This window comes from Limanda limanda, chromosome 9, assembly GCF_963576545.1.
Source record: "Limanda limanda chromosome 9, fLimLim1.1, whole genome shotgun sequence".
NCBI classification, from domain to species: domain Eukaryota; kingdom Metazoa; phylum Chordata; class Actinopteri; order Pleuronectiformes; family Pleuronectidae; genus Limanda; species Limanda limanda.
The window spans coordinates 8,609,876-8,624,206 of record NC_083644.1 but is presented as its reverse complement, the minus strand read 5'-3'; the positions used below and the strand labels follow the sequence as shown (position 1 = coordinate 8,624,206).

The following is a 14,331-nucleotide window of genomic DNA, read 5'->3' as shown; positions in this document are numbered from 1 at the left end:
TGAAATTTCCACGCCTGCTAAAACATTCCTTATTTATGTGGACGCCTCTTGGCTTCGGTTCACGCCGCCTAGAGCGCAGCTGCAATTGCATCTTTCCGATGAGGTTTGAAGCCGCCGCGCTGCTGGAGCTGCGTGAACCTGTCCCGGAGCTGAACTCTCGCGTATTGATCGTGCGACTAGACCTCGCAATTTCTTTTGTTCTCTCTGTATCTGTTTTTAAACCTTGGCGGCTCGTCGAAACATGAAATCCTGTTTGAAAACATGGAAGAGGAGCTCGTAACCATGGTTTTGTTTTATGGCAACTCCTAAACACGCCAAGTGCCCCCCCTCTGGATACCTCAAACATCTCAGTGATGTTGTTTACCCCACCTACCGGGAAGGAGCACTCCCTGCTCCCCTGGAGGGAGTGTCTCACATTAAAGCCACCATTTTGGGAAAACAAAACTTGACACCATAGAAACGGTTCCGCTTCTTCTCCTGCGCTCTCTCTCCCTGTATCTCGCCAGTAGGATGAGGTTGTGTTTATTTTCCTGACCGTGTTGTTTCAGGCCGACTTTCAGACACAGTTGAATTTTCCCGGGTCAATTACTCGTCCGTCGAATCTGGCTCGCGGCGGGACTCCTCCGACGCCCCCCCCCCCCCCCCCCCCCTGGTGGGATGACGGGCGGCTCGGGCTGAAAATGGTGGTTCTTTGCTGCCCTCAGTGGAATTTTACACACTACACCTACACCTGCAGCAGTGGAGACCTGGAATCTGACACACTACACCTACACCTGCAGGGGCCCGAAGGCTGCACACAGAACAGTGGAATTTTACACTGAAGTGCTTCCGACCCCTTTATACTCAAGTTCCAGCCCCACTGGTTTGCAAGAATTTGAGAATAAAAGCGTTATCACCAACAAACCATTTTTTTAGCGACTGGTTTGTATTGTGTTTCAGTTTTTTGTATAATGTTTTCTGGTATCATCAGCATTCTCTTTATGATTTTTCGTTTTTTTATTAGTTATTTGGGAATATGTTTTGTTGCGTATCCGTTTTCATTTATTTGATACCAGTGTCTTATGTGTCAGTGGAAGCCAAACTCATGACATCACGTCTGGGCTCAGCTGTTTCACAAGCCTCTGTTACTCATTCCCACTTTCATTCATAGTGAAGTGTGTTAATGTCGTCAAAGAAGAATTAACACCAATCACATCATATATGATAAAAATAGATATTGATGATTAAATAAATTCTTGTCATCCATGTCAATAAAATTCACTGGTGCTCTTTTCTAGGTTTCTCCAGTTAGCTACTAGATGTATTTAATTTTAATCCACAGATTTAAAAGCCTTTCCCAGTTGTGACTCAGTCATTGACTCACCTGGATCTGTCTAAACTATTCACTGATTATATAGATGATCGTCTCCACTTCCTCCCATTGTCCAGAAATGAGGTCTAAATGTCTTGGATATAAAGATGGGGCTCTGCTATCGAAGTCTCACACCCAACCAATCAGGAGTCAGTCTCAGCTGCCAATCATGACACTTCGCTCATTTTTAGATATGTAATTAAGACATGACATTTTCTTAATAGGAACAACCTATGACGTTTTTTGACTTTTTAGTTTGGCATATGTCCCATCCACTAACATAGAGGAGAGCGGATTTATAACCTATATTGCCGGTAGCCACTAGGGGGCGATCAAGGTGATTTTGCATCACTTTATCTGAGGTGTCATATTGTCTGTACAGTCTGTGGTCATAGCATTCAAAACTGAGAGGTGCTGGTAGGTGGCTATAGCTTCGGGCAGACCCATGCTAGCTGTTTCCCTTTGTTTTCAGTCTCTATGCTAAGCTACGCTAAGCAAATATATAAGAAATATTTCTTTACGACAGAGAACAGACTGAAATCTCTGTGCAGCGAAAGAAGCAGTGATCATTTTATGAATCCTGTCAAGCTGTCATGTTAAACTATTGTACGTACGTTGACGCAAGCAAACGTGAACTGAAGCTGTTTTATTCTGTACGTTCTTTGTCATATTACATTTAATTATCTTTCACGTTGTTTACAGATGCATAAAATGCTCGTCATCTCTAGAAAGTCAAGTTTAGAAAACGTCTTGAACTGTTTGTATTATAACTAGCCAAGCATGACATTCACAATGTTTATGTGATTTAAAAGAATCAAATAATAAAGAGGCTTTATAACGGTGTAATGATTTTTTGTTGAAATGTTTCAAACCCCCTCAGCTGTATCTACGAGATCCTTCCTGAAGTAACAGCAGCTGCGGAGAAGGAGCAGGTTGCAGCGTCAGCATGTTTGAAACGTAGATTTTCCAATTGTCCTATGAACCCTGTCACGTGACTGCAGGACTCATCTATCACAGAGGTGAAATGTGTCTTTCTTTGTTTTGTCCCTTTGGCAAAATATCAACCTCGGATTTATTTCCATCAGTGGTATTATCACATAACAGCTGCAAATCAATAGGATCAAAAAGCTTTTAATTAGGCGTTGGCTCACTTAAGTAAAAAGAAAGAAAGACAGTAACACTCTGTAACAGTTGCACTTTGTAACACTGTCACACAAATGAAAGGTATGTAAGTGCTGATGACACATGGTGAAACTCACACAGCCTGGATTCAGAAACTTAGCATTAAAACGAGCTGTCAGCACTTATGCAACAGTCACTGTCTCCACCTGCAGCGATGCCCCGAGCGCAGCCCCCCCACACACATCACTCAGTCGGCCAGGATTTGGTTTCTCTGGATGTTTACTGTGACAATACATTCACTATCAGCAGTTCTCATCGGGGGCCGCTTTCTTGAGAATTTACAACTTCCCTGTTCTGACGATAATCTTGTGAGGATATTGATTCTGGGAAGATGAAAAGCAAGTTCCTGTTTAGATTTGAATAAAACTTTTCAAACCTGTGAGCCACACAGAATAAATGTTATGCACCTCGAACGTGTTTAGGTCTGGATTTCCTAGAGTCAAGTGAGAAAATCAGTTTTAATTTATGTTAATTTCAGTCAATCAGCCCTTTAATACCGACCATTTTACCCGACAAATGTAAAAATAATGAATTTAATAAAAAGCTGGAGAAAGTTGCCAAAGATCCAAACAACTTTGAATGTCTGCAGGCTTTGGTTTAACTTAATTAGTCAGTTTAAAGGATTAGTTCAACAATAACAAAGCCACTATTAATTATAGGGTTCGGGTTAGTTACTCAGGTGTCATCTGTAGACATGCAAATTTCCGAGAAACCATTCAAACGTATCCTGAGCAGTTCCATTCATTGCCAGAGTATTTGGGGAGAGGCAGAAATCTCAAAGAGTCTTTCTTTATACCTGGCAAGTAAAATGAATTGGTTCCTCTCACCCTGTGAATGTATGATTCATTCTGGAGTTTTTTTTATGACACGAATAATATTTTTGCATGTACACAACAGGAAAGAAAAACTTAAAATCAGATACCTCAGAGACAATGCAGATTAAAACCCAAAATATCTGCACTCCACCTGCAATATGATGTTTTATTCACTCTAAGTAATATTTTTCAAGGTGCGTTTCATCGAACTTGCATCATATTCGGCCAAGAGTCTAAAGGTGACTCACAGCTTCATTCAGCCTCAGAGCCACATCACCAGTAATCCTAACAGACTCTGAATAAGTGACTTTAAGCTCAGTGTGACGCTATCAAAACGAAAATCCAGAACCACTTTCACCCCCCAGAGGAAGAAGCCACCCACAGTCTCCACCGGCCCGAAGACCTGCTCCAACGCAGCACCCGCTAAATCATTACATTCCCCAATTAAACCATCATCCAAGAGCAATATTCCTCTCCTGGGAGAGTGCTAATTATGTGCTCAGGATACTTAGCTCTGATGTTAGTCCTCTCCTCTGGCACGGAAGCACCTGGCCCCGTGCCCTGCAGATTTGCTCTGACATTAAATGCACAGAGACACGTCGACAGTTTTTATTAAGATGTTTGGAGTCTAGTCTCCTCTGCACAGTGTGTGTGTGTGTGTGTGTGTGTGTGTGTGTGTGTGTGTGTGTGTGTGTGTGTGTGAGTGTGTGTGTGTGCACCGTACAGCAGGAGAAAGGGCCAAACGGTCTCCATATTGAAACTTTCCAGGGCTTGTTGTTAATTTGCACACTAACATGAAGGTCATGTATGCGCCTGCATCCTATGCTGAGTCATTCACATAGTTCAGTCGGGTTGGGGCGCTCGACAAAGCCCACAAACAAGGACACTCATGACCAATGCACGCAAAGCTCTTGTGTCTATGTGTGTGTAACTGTGTGAGTGTGTGTGTGTGGGAGTGGAAGGAAGAAAGAGAGAGACATGGAAGAGAAAGTGTCTTAAGGGGGGTAAGAGAGAATTTGAGCAGTGAGTGTGTGTGAGTGTGTGTGTGTGTGTGTGTGTGTGTGTGTGTGTGTGTGTGTGTGTGTGTGTGTTTTTGTGTGTGTGTGTGTGTGTGTGTGTGTGTGTGTGTGTGAGAGTGTGTGTTTGGGGAAGTTGAATAACATTCCATAGTTTCACAACCATAATCTTACAATTCTTATGCCCCATGCAAACATGTCCAGTGTAGTGAGCAACGCTTTCTCATAATGAAACATCCTTCCTGGATCTCATATGGTATGTGTGTGTGTGTGTGTGTGTGTGTGTGTGTGTGTGTGTGTGTGTGTGTGTGTGTGTGTGTGTGTGTGTGTGTATGTGTGTGAGGCCTTCACTGGGAAAAACATTAGCCAGTGGTATCGTCTCTCCTCCAGAGGAAGGGTCAGCAGGTCACAGATAAGCGAAATAAAAAATCCCACTTTATACAAAGTTAAGCAACTTGTGCCAGTGTGGGCCAGATAATTGTGGTTCCGTTGCCCACGGCAACATCACAGGAGCCGGAATTCGAAATGACCTCATGTTAGTTTTGGGGATAAAAAGATTAGTTTTGCAGGCAAACGTGACTTTTTGTGTTTATTCCAAATTGTCTGGCCGCTCTCAAACAAAGATGAGTGTGTGGAAAGTGTTTTTAGTTTCCTGCAAAGAGGAGAAGAATGCAGCGTCGTGTGACGCAGGGAAACCCTGACATCACAGAGCCCGCGTGCAGACCACCCGTTACTGGACCAGTTAAATAAATACATCCACCACAGCAGTGACCTGGTCCGCAGAGAGAGTGAATCAGCACACACCCCCCCACACACACACACACACACTGGTAGCTTCTGCTTGTGTGTGGATCCAGATAAAACCCAGATTTCATCACCAGAGCAGTTGTGTCTGGGTCTTATCATCAAACTAAATGACTGTGCAAACGTCAGGGTGAAAAATACGTAGATTTATCAAACACTGGAGCCCGTGTGTTTATGTGTGTTTTTGTGTGTGCATGTGAGTGTGTGCATTGTTTAGTCTGAAAGGGAAAACCTTGCATCTCCTCAGATACGGCATTAGGCCGAGACATGTAGAGACTCAAGTTTTCTGAATGCCACACAGGAAACTCACGTGTCTATTGTACGTGAACTCTGTGTTTAACTGTATGTTTTAAATGTAAAAAAAAACTCAATGTTTTTAAATAAAATATCTAAACAGTTCAGGTTCTCTGTGCCCAGTACAAAATACAGTTATAGTGTCTGGTTGAAGCGTTTCTTCCAAAATGTGGATATTTTGTAAATGAATATGTGAAAAGCTTTGAGGCTTGAAAGTAAATAATATGACCTGGATTGTAATTATTATTGTAAAAGTTTATGACCATAGCTTTTAATATTCTTTAGCTGAAGGGAATAATCTTCATCCTTTTTCTAATGGTCCTGCGCCTTAGAATAATGTTCTTTGTTTTTAAAATGGTTTTCACTATGTTGGAATGACTTGTTTCATTGTGTGCAAGTGAAAAAGATTTGATTATTCAGATTCATATTTGAATACTAGAATTCTTATTGTGTTCAGTTTTATGTTTCATGTATGAACACATTAGAGTATGGGTCAGTAGCATGTTACTAGAAACACGATGGGTGGTTATTTGAAAGAAATACACATGGAGCTGAATAATAAATAAAAGGATTGAATTAATAACATAAAACCTATTATTGGGACTTTTTTGTTCTCAGTGTAAATACATATTTTCAAAGGACTTTTATTTATTACATAAAATATAATATCAAATGCACAAAAATCACTTTCTGCATCTGATAAATTTATATTTATCTTCAATTCTTGTCAGTTTCTATCATAGATGTGGAGTTTGTGATTTAGTTTTTTAACATCAACTATATTGTCAGTTCTGCTCTGTACAGGACAAAGACAGGATTGAAATGCTGTTACTCTCTGATCTCTGGTGTAAACCTCTATGGTGTAAACATATAAGTAGACAGAACATATAAGTATGCAGGATATTAAGTACTCAAAACATAGTACAGCATGTCATTAAATGCATGTTGTTTTTGTATCAAATATCAATAAATAAATTAGACTGTTAATGCAGAAATAAAGAATGGTGATAAAAATGGGATTCAACTGTCTTTTTCATGCTTCTGAAACATTACGTCTCTCTCTCTCTCTCTCTCTCTCCCTCTCTCTCTCTCTTTCTCTCTCTCTCTCCCTCTCTCTCTCTCTCTCCCACATCTTCACTCATAGTGTATTCATGAGGTTAGATCGCCCTCTGGTGGCAAACACGAGTAGACGCAGCCGGTGACCTGCAGTTCCGGACCTCTCCACTGGATGGCCACAGCGCTCCCACAGCTCCTCACCTAGACGCCGCGGAGGAGAGCAGAAGAAGAAGAGCGGGGAGGCTGTGAGTGACAGACGCGTGAAGCAGAAGCTCTGACGCGTTTCTTCATTTTACATTTGAGACATTTCGGTTTTGGAATATTAAATAAACATCCACCTCAGAATCGACATGTCGGCGAAGGCCTTCCGGCGAGTGGACGTGGACGAGTACGACGAGAACAAGTTCGTGGACGAGGAGGACGGAGGAGACAACCAGCTGGGTCCGGACGAGGCGGAGGTGGACTCCCTCATCAGACAATATCCTTTACACGGTGCCCGACACACAAACACACACACAGAGACACAGACACACACACTGGTAACACACACTGGGGGTCCGGGGGGATCCTGCAGGTTCGTGTGTGTGTGAAGGGGCGTCAGGCTGCTGCAGGCCGGTCACTGTCCGGACCTGCCTGACAGTCACATTCCAGGGATTTCTGCTCCCCCATCTCCTCCTCAGCCTGTGTGTGTGTGTACAGTATGTGTGTTTAAGTACACGGTCTGTGTAACAATACCCTGATTCAAAGAGTAGTAGTACTGTGAATCTAGTGTTTTCACAGACCACTGGAGTCGCTTGTGTTTCCTGAAGATGTTTCACTTCTCATCCTCAGACAGGGAAGTACAGTGGGTTCTGATTACTTATGATCTTATAAGTACATAAGGGAAGTACAGGTTATGTGTGTACTCATAATGATCTCCTATAATGATTTTTTAATATGTATAACAACAACTATAGAACGTATCAAAGGCGACGAGAAAAATACCACATAACTTAAAAATGGACAAAGGTATTGGGACACCTGCACATTCCACCCACATGAGCTTGTGTGACATCCCATTCTAAATCCATAGGCATTAAAGGTATAGTTCACACTAAAATGAAAAATACTCCTGGATGGAGGTGGTGGGTGAAGTGTTTGAGTCCACAAACCACTTCTGGAGTTTCAGGGGTAAACAGCTTTGCAGGCAAATCCAAAAGTAACTGGCAAACACGTCTTTAAAGATAAAAAAAATAACAGAAAAATATCGTAAATCGTCCAAAATGTCTTGGGAAGCTGAAGCGTTCAGATTTCCCTTGACTGGATCTAAGGACCAGAGTCCAACCAATGTCAATGGACTGAATGAAACACCTGACTGATGTGTAAGAGCTGTGTCTCAGTGTGTCCCAATACAACAGATCTTATAATACAAAACAGACAGTAACGTTTGGTTAACTATCTCTGAGGTTTGGGGACCTGATGTCAAAGGTCATGTCACCCCCTGGCCTTCATTCTCACAGGAACGTCTAACATGGCCTCATCAGAAGATCTGCAGCTGCAAGTCGGTGGGACACTTTCCCAAGCGGTGCCAAACCATGCAGTGAAAATTCATATTAGTATTCACACAGATGTCCTCACAGATATTTTATCTACAGAGAAGTGTATGTTGAGCTGCTGAGAGGAGGGTGTCAGACTTACAGGCCTTATAAGGTAGGGAAGTGTTCACTTCCTCATTGCATCAGACAAGTTACCTCCCACCTTGGTGCAGGAGAATTTCAGGACAGACACCTTTTTGAGGTCAAGTCTGACAAATACAAAACTCCGAACATGAACATTTAAAGAAAACCATTCTTTTCTAATCATCAGGCCTTGTAGTTTGTAAAAAGATGCATTTTAAAGTTGTGTGGAAACTACTATAGAGCTTCATCAGGACATGTTTGAGAAATCTTTCAAGTTTGTGCTTTTAGTACGAATTCACTTTTGTGTTCTACTGACCAACGTCTGCGTCTCAGAGGAGAAACTCTGTCACTGAAACGACTGACGGGAAGTTACTCACTTTATTTTTGTCTAAATCGTCCAATTGTACCGAATTTTAGTTCCTGTTGAAAGTCTTGCTTCTATTTTTGCCTGAATAAGAACTTCTATCTTCCATCATTAATGGGTGGAGCTTGAGCCTGTAGTCAATATGATGGTTATGTTGTGGGTTCGATCTTTGCTGCTTTGCAACCTTAACCCAACCCTGCACAGGAAACCTCACGGAGGCTTTACTCGCCGTTCTGAAGAACCCACCAATCAACACCAAGAACCAGAACGTCAAGGTGGGAGTGGTTTCATTCTTCAACTTTCCAAACTCTGAAGTGATTTTCTGCAAACAACCATCTGAGATATTGATCTTTGTTTAAAGGTCTTCTACAGTAACAGACCTGTGGTGATTTTAAACATTTGTTAGTGTTTAGCTTAGAGTGTTAGCGTATACACCTAATTAGAAATCATCCTAGTTCTCTGGAACAGCAGCTCAGGGTTTCCCCTCTTCCCTCTGTGTTCCAGGAGCGTGCTGAGGGTCTGGTGCTGAAGGTGCTCACTGCCTTTAAGAGCAGTGACATCGAGAAGGGGGTGCAGGCTCTGGACAAGAACGGCGTGGACCTGCTGATGAAATACATCTACAAGGGCTTCGAGAGGCCGTCGGAGAACAGCAGCGCCGTCCTGCTGCAGTGGCACGAGAAGGTAAACGTTCACTTCACTGTCCGAGACAATCATGAAGGGACTGAGGAGTTTTGGGATGATTGATTTTGTGGACGCACAAATCCAACCCTCTCTCTCGGAGTTAGAGCTTTTAGCTTTATTTCAGAATAGTGGGAGGAAGTGAATATGACTCCATCATTTTACTGTAACGTGCCAAAGAAAAGTTATAACAGTTTTTCGATGTTCACAGAATAATAATGGCGGTTACTGCCAAAAATATGATCTTTCTGAAAAGTGACGAGCTGCTGCAGATCAACTAAAACTCCTCTTCCCGTGTGTCTCCAGGCTCTGGCAGCTGGAGGGGTGGGCAGCATCGTGCGGGTTCTAACAGCGAGGAAGACTGTCTAACAGAGGAACAGAAGATCGGTTCAGTCCACATCTCCGATAGATCCAAGGGAAGCATGTCACTGTACTGTTCATGTAATAATAATACACATGGCATAAGGAGCTAAAATGGAAAAACTTGATTTTTAACACAATGTGAGTGAAAAGAAAAGAAAATCATATGATCTGGGTCACGTCGTGTTAAATATGGTTTTTCTTGTTTCTTCCTATGCATGATCACAACCGAGTAAATCCTCACAGGGTGCTACAGGTAACTTCTCTTAAACTCTGTGTCTGTTCCAGTCCCGTAACATGTGTTCAGTTCATACACCAGTGGTTCCCAACCTGAGGGCTGTGATCTAAATCTGAGGGCTCACAAAACGATTAAGAGTGCTGGAAAGAGACCAAAATCTCCTGATATACAAAAATCATCTACGTTTTGAAAAATCTAAATTTTTGGGTGAATTACTGGATCATTTCCTGTATCAACCTCTAGAATACTTCAAATAGAACAAGGAATCACTTCTGTCTTTGTTCCAAGTAGACAAATATTCAAGTCACAAGGATTCGCAAGTCGTCCTCCTTTGTTTTTAAGATCACAAACCTAAAAGGTTGAGAACCACTGATATGAAAACCACCTCCACTCTCAGCATGAGAGCACAACCACAGGGACGACTCCCCCCCCACTGACCTCCACCCAAACACACCTTCTGTGTTCGGGTGGAGTTCAGCTTCTGCTTCGTCTCACTCAGGAAAACCTTCCTTCCTGATGGAATAATAAAAAAAAAAGCCTGATCTCAGTCAGTAAATCCTCTCGCTGCGTCTCACTGTTACACTTCAGCAGCGGGGGGGGGGGGGGGGGGGTGGTGTCATGAAAAGCACAGTCAAAGATGGAGGGCGGTGGATTTGCTCACAGGGGTCGTCCCTCTCCCCCGGGGAGGGGAGGAGCAGAGGGGAGGGGGAGCTCTGTTGTGATCCATCCACCCGGCCGTCCTTTCACACCGCCTGCTGCCCTAGTTACGGATTATTACCCACGATGCATCTCCAGCCCCACTCTTTATTAATCCCACTCCACCGGTCCCTCCATCCTGTTAATGTGCGACGCTCAGCCGCTGCTCACAGGAGCTGTTTGCTCTGCTTCCAGGAAAAATGACATCACCCTGAGCAAACTCTCCAGGTCTGTTTTTACTATGATATTCAACAGAAAGGATCATGTAGGATTGTACATTTTCATTTTTGTTTAATAGAATTTTTATTTTTCCTTGAGGCCATAACCACCACTCAACTGATATTAAATACCAGGTTTAGTGTTAAAAAATAATGGCATGCTTGCTTTCCAGGAGAGGTGATGATAATAATATTCATATTTTGGTGTCTTTTTAAATAGAGAGCGAGTTTTAATTGATTTGAAATTGTTTGCATGATCCTGTTTTGAGCGTTTCATACTCGTCTTTTGTACGTTTACTGTGATTTTTGTATCGGATCTGTTCAATTTCACGCTGTAGGATTTTGATATGAAATCCTCCACACCCAGTATTGTCTTGCAGTAGAAATCATACTGTTACGATATATATACTTTAAATTCCCATGTATTTTATATAATGAGGAAAAACTGGAAAGTGTCATCTGCCTTATGAGGTGGATTGTGTCTGTTGCCAAATGATGAACTTTGCTCGAGTTAGAACCATGTTCATATGAAACACATGAACTTAAAATTAGTGTGTTACAATTCATACATTTGATGTTATGTGAAAATCCTCAACACAATAATTCAGCTAAACATGTTGTGTTGGTGTCTTTTGCTCATTTTCAATCAAACACTGCGTGAAAGTTAATCATCGACTTTTAAAAAAACTCAGAAACCTTGTAGTGTTTTTCACCAGTGGATATTCAGACATGAGTTTTGCACCGAGACGTTAGAGAAGTTTTCTAATGCAGTAACGGTTTCGTTTTACATGAGGACACAAAGCAGAACTTCTCCTGCTTCATGTTCTTCAGGCAGAAGCAAAACACACCGATGCACAAACTGCCTTACTCAATAATATTAACAATAGTCCTTTTTTATGTTTGTGCTTTTTTGACAAGAAATAAATACAAGGTATGAATAATGGTCAGAACTGTGTCGAGATGTTTGATTGTGTTTTATATGCAGGGACTATTGTGAATATACGTCAGGGACTGTTATAACAATCCTTTATTTTAATTACTCACAAACATTAGAATATAAGCTATTTATGATTTGAGAGTAGATGGTTGCAGCACGGAACAGGAACAGGAGAAATAATAGCAGAAGCAAAAAGTATTGGCTAATTATGAATATGGTAGTTTTTATCCTATTATTAGCATTTGATATGAAAACTTTTTACCCCACATTTCAGGAAATTAGGAGATTTTAGCTTATTTTATTATAGATTTAAGCTTTCCTTTTATTTCATCTTGACTTGCATGTAAATACATTTTATCTCAAAGTAAAACAAGGCTTGAATGTTGCAATGTAAAAAAAAATGTTTGTAGTAAAATACCAGTTTTATTTTAGAATCAACAACATATAGCACTTTAATTCTTTAGTTTTACACTTTGGTTTGAGTATCTAGGTTTGAGACTGATTCTTAATTGTAATTCTAAGTGTGATACAACCAGGAGTGTAATTATAAGGACTCTTTCAGGCTCTTTCACACTGAGCGGCTGCAGACACACATCACACATGATTTCAGTGTATATTCATTTATTACATTTTTATTAAAAAAATGGATAGATTAAGTACAGTATGGCAATACATTATGAGAAAAAAACAAAAACGTATGTACAAGTCATAAAAATAAAATACATCTTGGTATCAACTACTGGATGGAGCGTGACTCGTGATGTAACAATCAGTGTACTGATTGATGGGGGGGGGGGGGGGTCTAACTGATGCACTGGGTCGCCACCTGAGGCTGAAGAACACGTGACCGTGGAGTTCTCCGTCTTCACGATGAGCAGCGTCCTCACGGCTCGGCTGCGGCGAGCGATTCCACGAGGGAACTGTTTCCTGTTCAAGCACTTTCCCAATAAGTTAATAGGTAGATGTAAATAAGAGACAAGCACAGTTCTTCTTAATCAGGGCTGAGACCTTCTATCTGAGCCCGAAGTGGAAGGTTTGGCTTCCAGGAGCAAAAAAAAAATCTTGTTTATGTTATAAATAAATCAGAAAGGGACGAAATATGAAATATTTGAAGAGCAGTGAAGTGAGGTTTACAGAGATCTGAGCTTCATCCTGTGGCTGGTTCCTCTTCCTGGTGTCTTCAGACCTGTGTGCTGCTCACAAGGAGTCTCTTTGCAGTCTGTTCAATCAAGTGGCTTCTTGTCCACGACCACACCCACTCACACGACCACACCCACTCACACGACCACACCCACTCACACGTTCACACCACGCCGGACGCAGTCCACCGCCGCACCTCAGTGCCTCGTGGGTTTAAAGTGCTCTCAGTAGGGGTAGGCAGAGACGGCGATGTAGACGATGAAGGTGGTCTGGTACTCGATGCCTCCGTCCTCGCTGTAGGAGAGCGCCCGGACCTTCATGCGGTACGTGTGGGGCTCCCGCAGCGCCCGCGTGGTGAACAGCACCCCCTTCAGGTTCTCGTCCCGCAGGGCGAAGGGCAGCGTGACGTCCTCGTCCACCACGATGAAGGTGGTGCGGCGGTGCATCACGCCGTCCTGCGTGTACGCCACCAGCCGGATCAGGTCCTGATTGGCCGCGATGCCGAAGGGAAGCGACAGCAGCTTGTACTCCAGGGCGTACGGGCTCAGCGTGCACTCCAGGTCGTTGGGGGGGCAGTTCTTCAGACAGAACCTGCACCACAGAGTGAGGTTCGGTTAGAGATGGAAGATTTACCCAATTTAAAAAGAACCAAAAGAATATGTTCACTGTAGTTTAATCATTCAAAATCTGTGGAATATGGCCAAAATGGCCACTAAATGCAAAATAGCAGGCTTCCTGTTGTGTTTTTCCAATTGACCTAAAGACTTTTTTGTTTGTCTGGTCATGATACACCTGTGTATCGATTTTTGTGAAGATCGGTCAATGTGAACACGTCCCAGGGGTCTCAGGGGGCACCGTTGAGCCATTTTGTGACGCCCATTGAAAATTCCTTCAGAATACGTAAATTTTCACCACTTTCTAACTTTCCGCAAATTTTGGGAAGAATGTGAGCATGGTAAAGCCCTCAAAAAGCCAATTAATTTGCCTGAATAATAATAATAATCCTTACAATTTCAATAGGGCCTCATCTGACCTTTGATGTCAGTGCTCAGGCCCTAAAAAATAAATGAAATTCAATTTAATCGAGTAAATTGAATGTTGTAAAAACTGAAAAAACTGTGTTGCTTAATGAGATGAGAGTCTTGAGGGAAAGCTCAACCAGGTTTGGCAACTTATAAATATTGTTATAATGTCTCAAGACTCTGGGGAAGGCAGGTATTTTACATCTTCCACAGTTTATTGCTCCTCATTGTAAAGGTTGGACGCAGCTCCCTACGTGGAATCATCCCTAGAGATGATTGAATTTTCTAAAACAAGTGTTTGCAGATTCAATGTCTCAGTCACTACAGGTGGAAGAGATGAAAGCGTTTTCAATTCTGCTGGCGGTAGAAGTCTGAACAAGAATTTGACTAATCCTCTTAAAATCATCCCGAAATACTCGACTCTCATGACGAGATCGGAGGATTACTTTCCTGCGTGCGTCTAAATGGTTATTTTCCTAAACGATTGATGTTTCTGAGGAGT

The 14,331-nt window shown here is 42.2% G+C and overlaps 2 protein-coding genes across 2 annotated transcripts in view; one reads left to right on the top strand and one right to left on the bottom strand.

Moving 5' to 3' along the window:
* The first annotated feature begins 6,755 nt into the window (after positions 1–6,755).
* arpc5b (actin related protein 2/3 complex, subunit 5B) lies at positions 6,756–10,414 on the top strand. The gene is made up of 4 exons (XM_061077580.1): positions 6,756–6,997; positions 8,744–8,815; positions 9,045–9,221; positions 9,525–10,414. The coding sequence occupies exons 1-4, from the start codon at positions 6,869–6,871 to the stop codon at positions 9,585–9,587; spliced, it is 441 nt and encodes a 146-aa protein (XP_060933563.1). The 5' UTR covers positions 6,756–6,868; the 3' UTR covers positions 9,588–10,414.
* A 2,058-nt stretch (positions 10,415–12,472) lies between these two features.
* Positions 12,473–14,331, bottom strand: part of hmcn1 (hemicentin 1) — a 79,233-nt gene continuing 77,374 nt past the window's right edge. Inside the window, exon 107 of the mRNA XM_061077931.1 lies at positions 12,473–13,398. Within this exon, the coding sequence (XP_060933914.1) occupies positions 13,032–13,398 (367 nt within the window). The 3' untranslated portion in view covers positions 12,473–13,031. The remainder of the gene's footprint in view (positions 13,399–14,331) is intronic.

What these genes read in the sequence shown, in the direction of transcription:
- arpc5b (XM_061077580.1), top strand. Translation starts at nt 6,869, where the DNA reads ATGTCGGCGAAGGCCTTCCGGCGAGTGGACGTGGACGAGTACGACGAG. An exon ending in TGGACTCCCTCATCAGACAA is followed by an intron (nt 6,998 to 8,743) that starts TATCCTTTACAC and finishes CAACCCTGCACA; the next exon opens with GGAAACCTCACGGAGGCTTT. An exon ending in CCAAGAACCAGAACGTCAAG is followed by an intron (nt 8,816 to 9,044) that starts GTGGGAGTGGTT and finishes TCTGTGTTCCAG; the next exon opens with GAGCGTGCTGAGGGTCTGGT.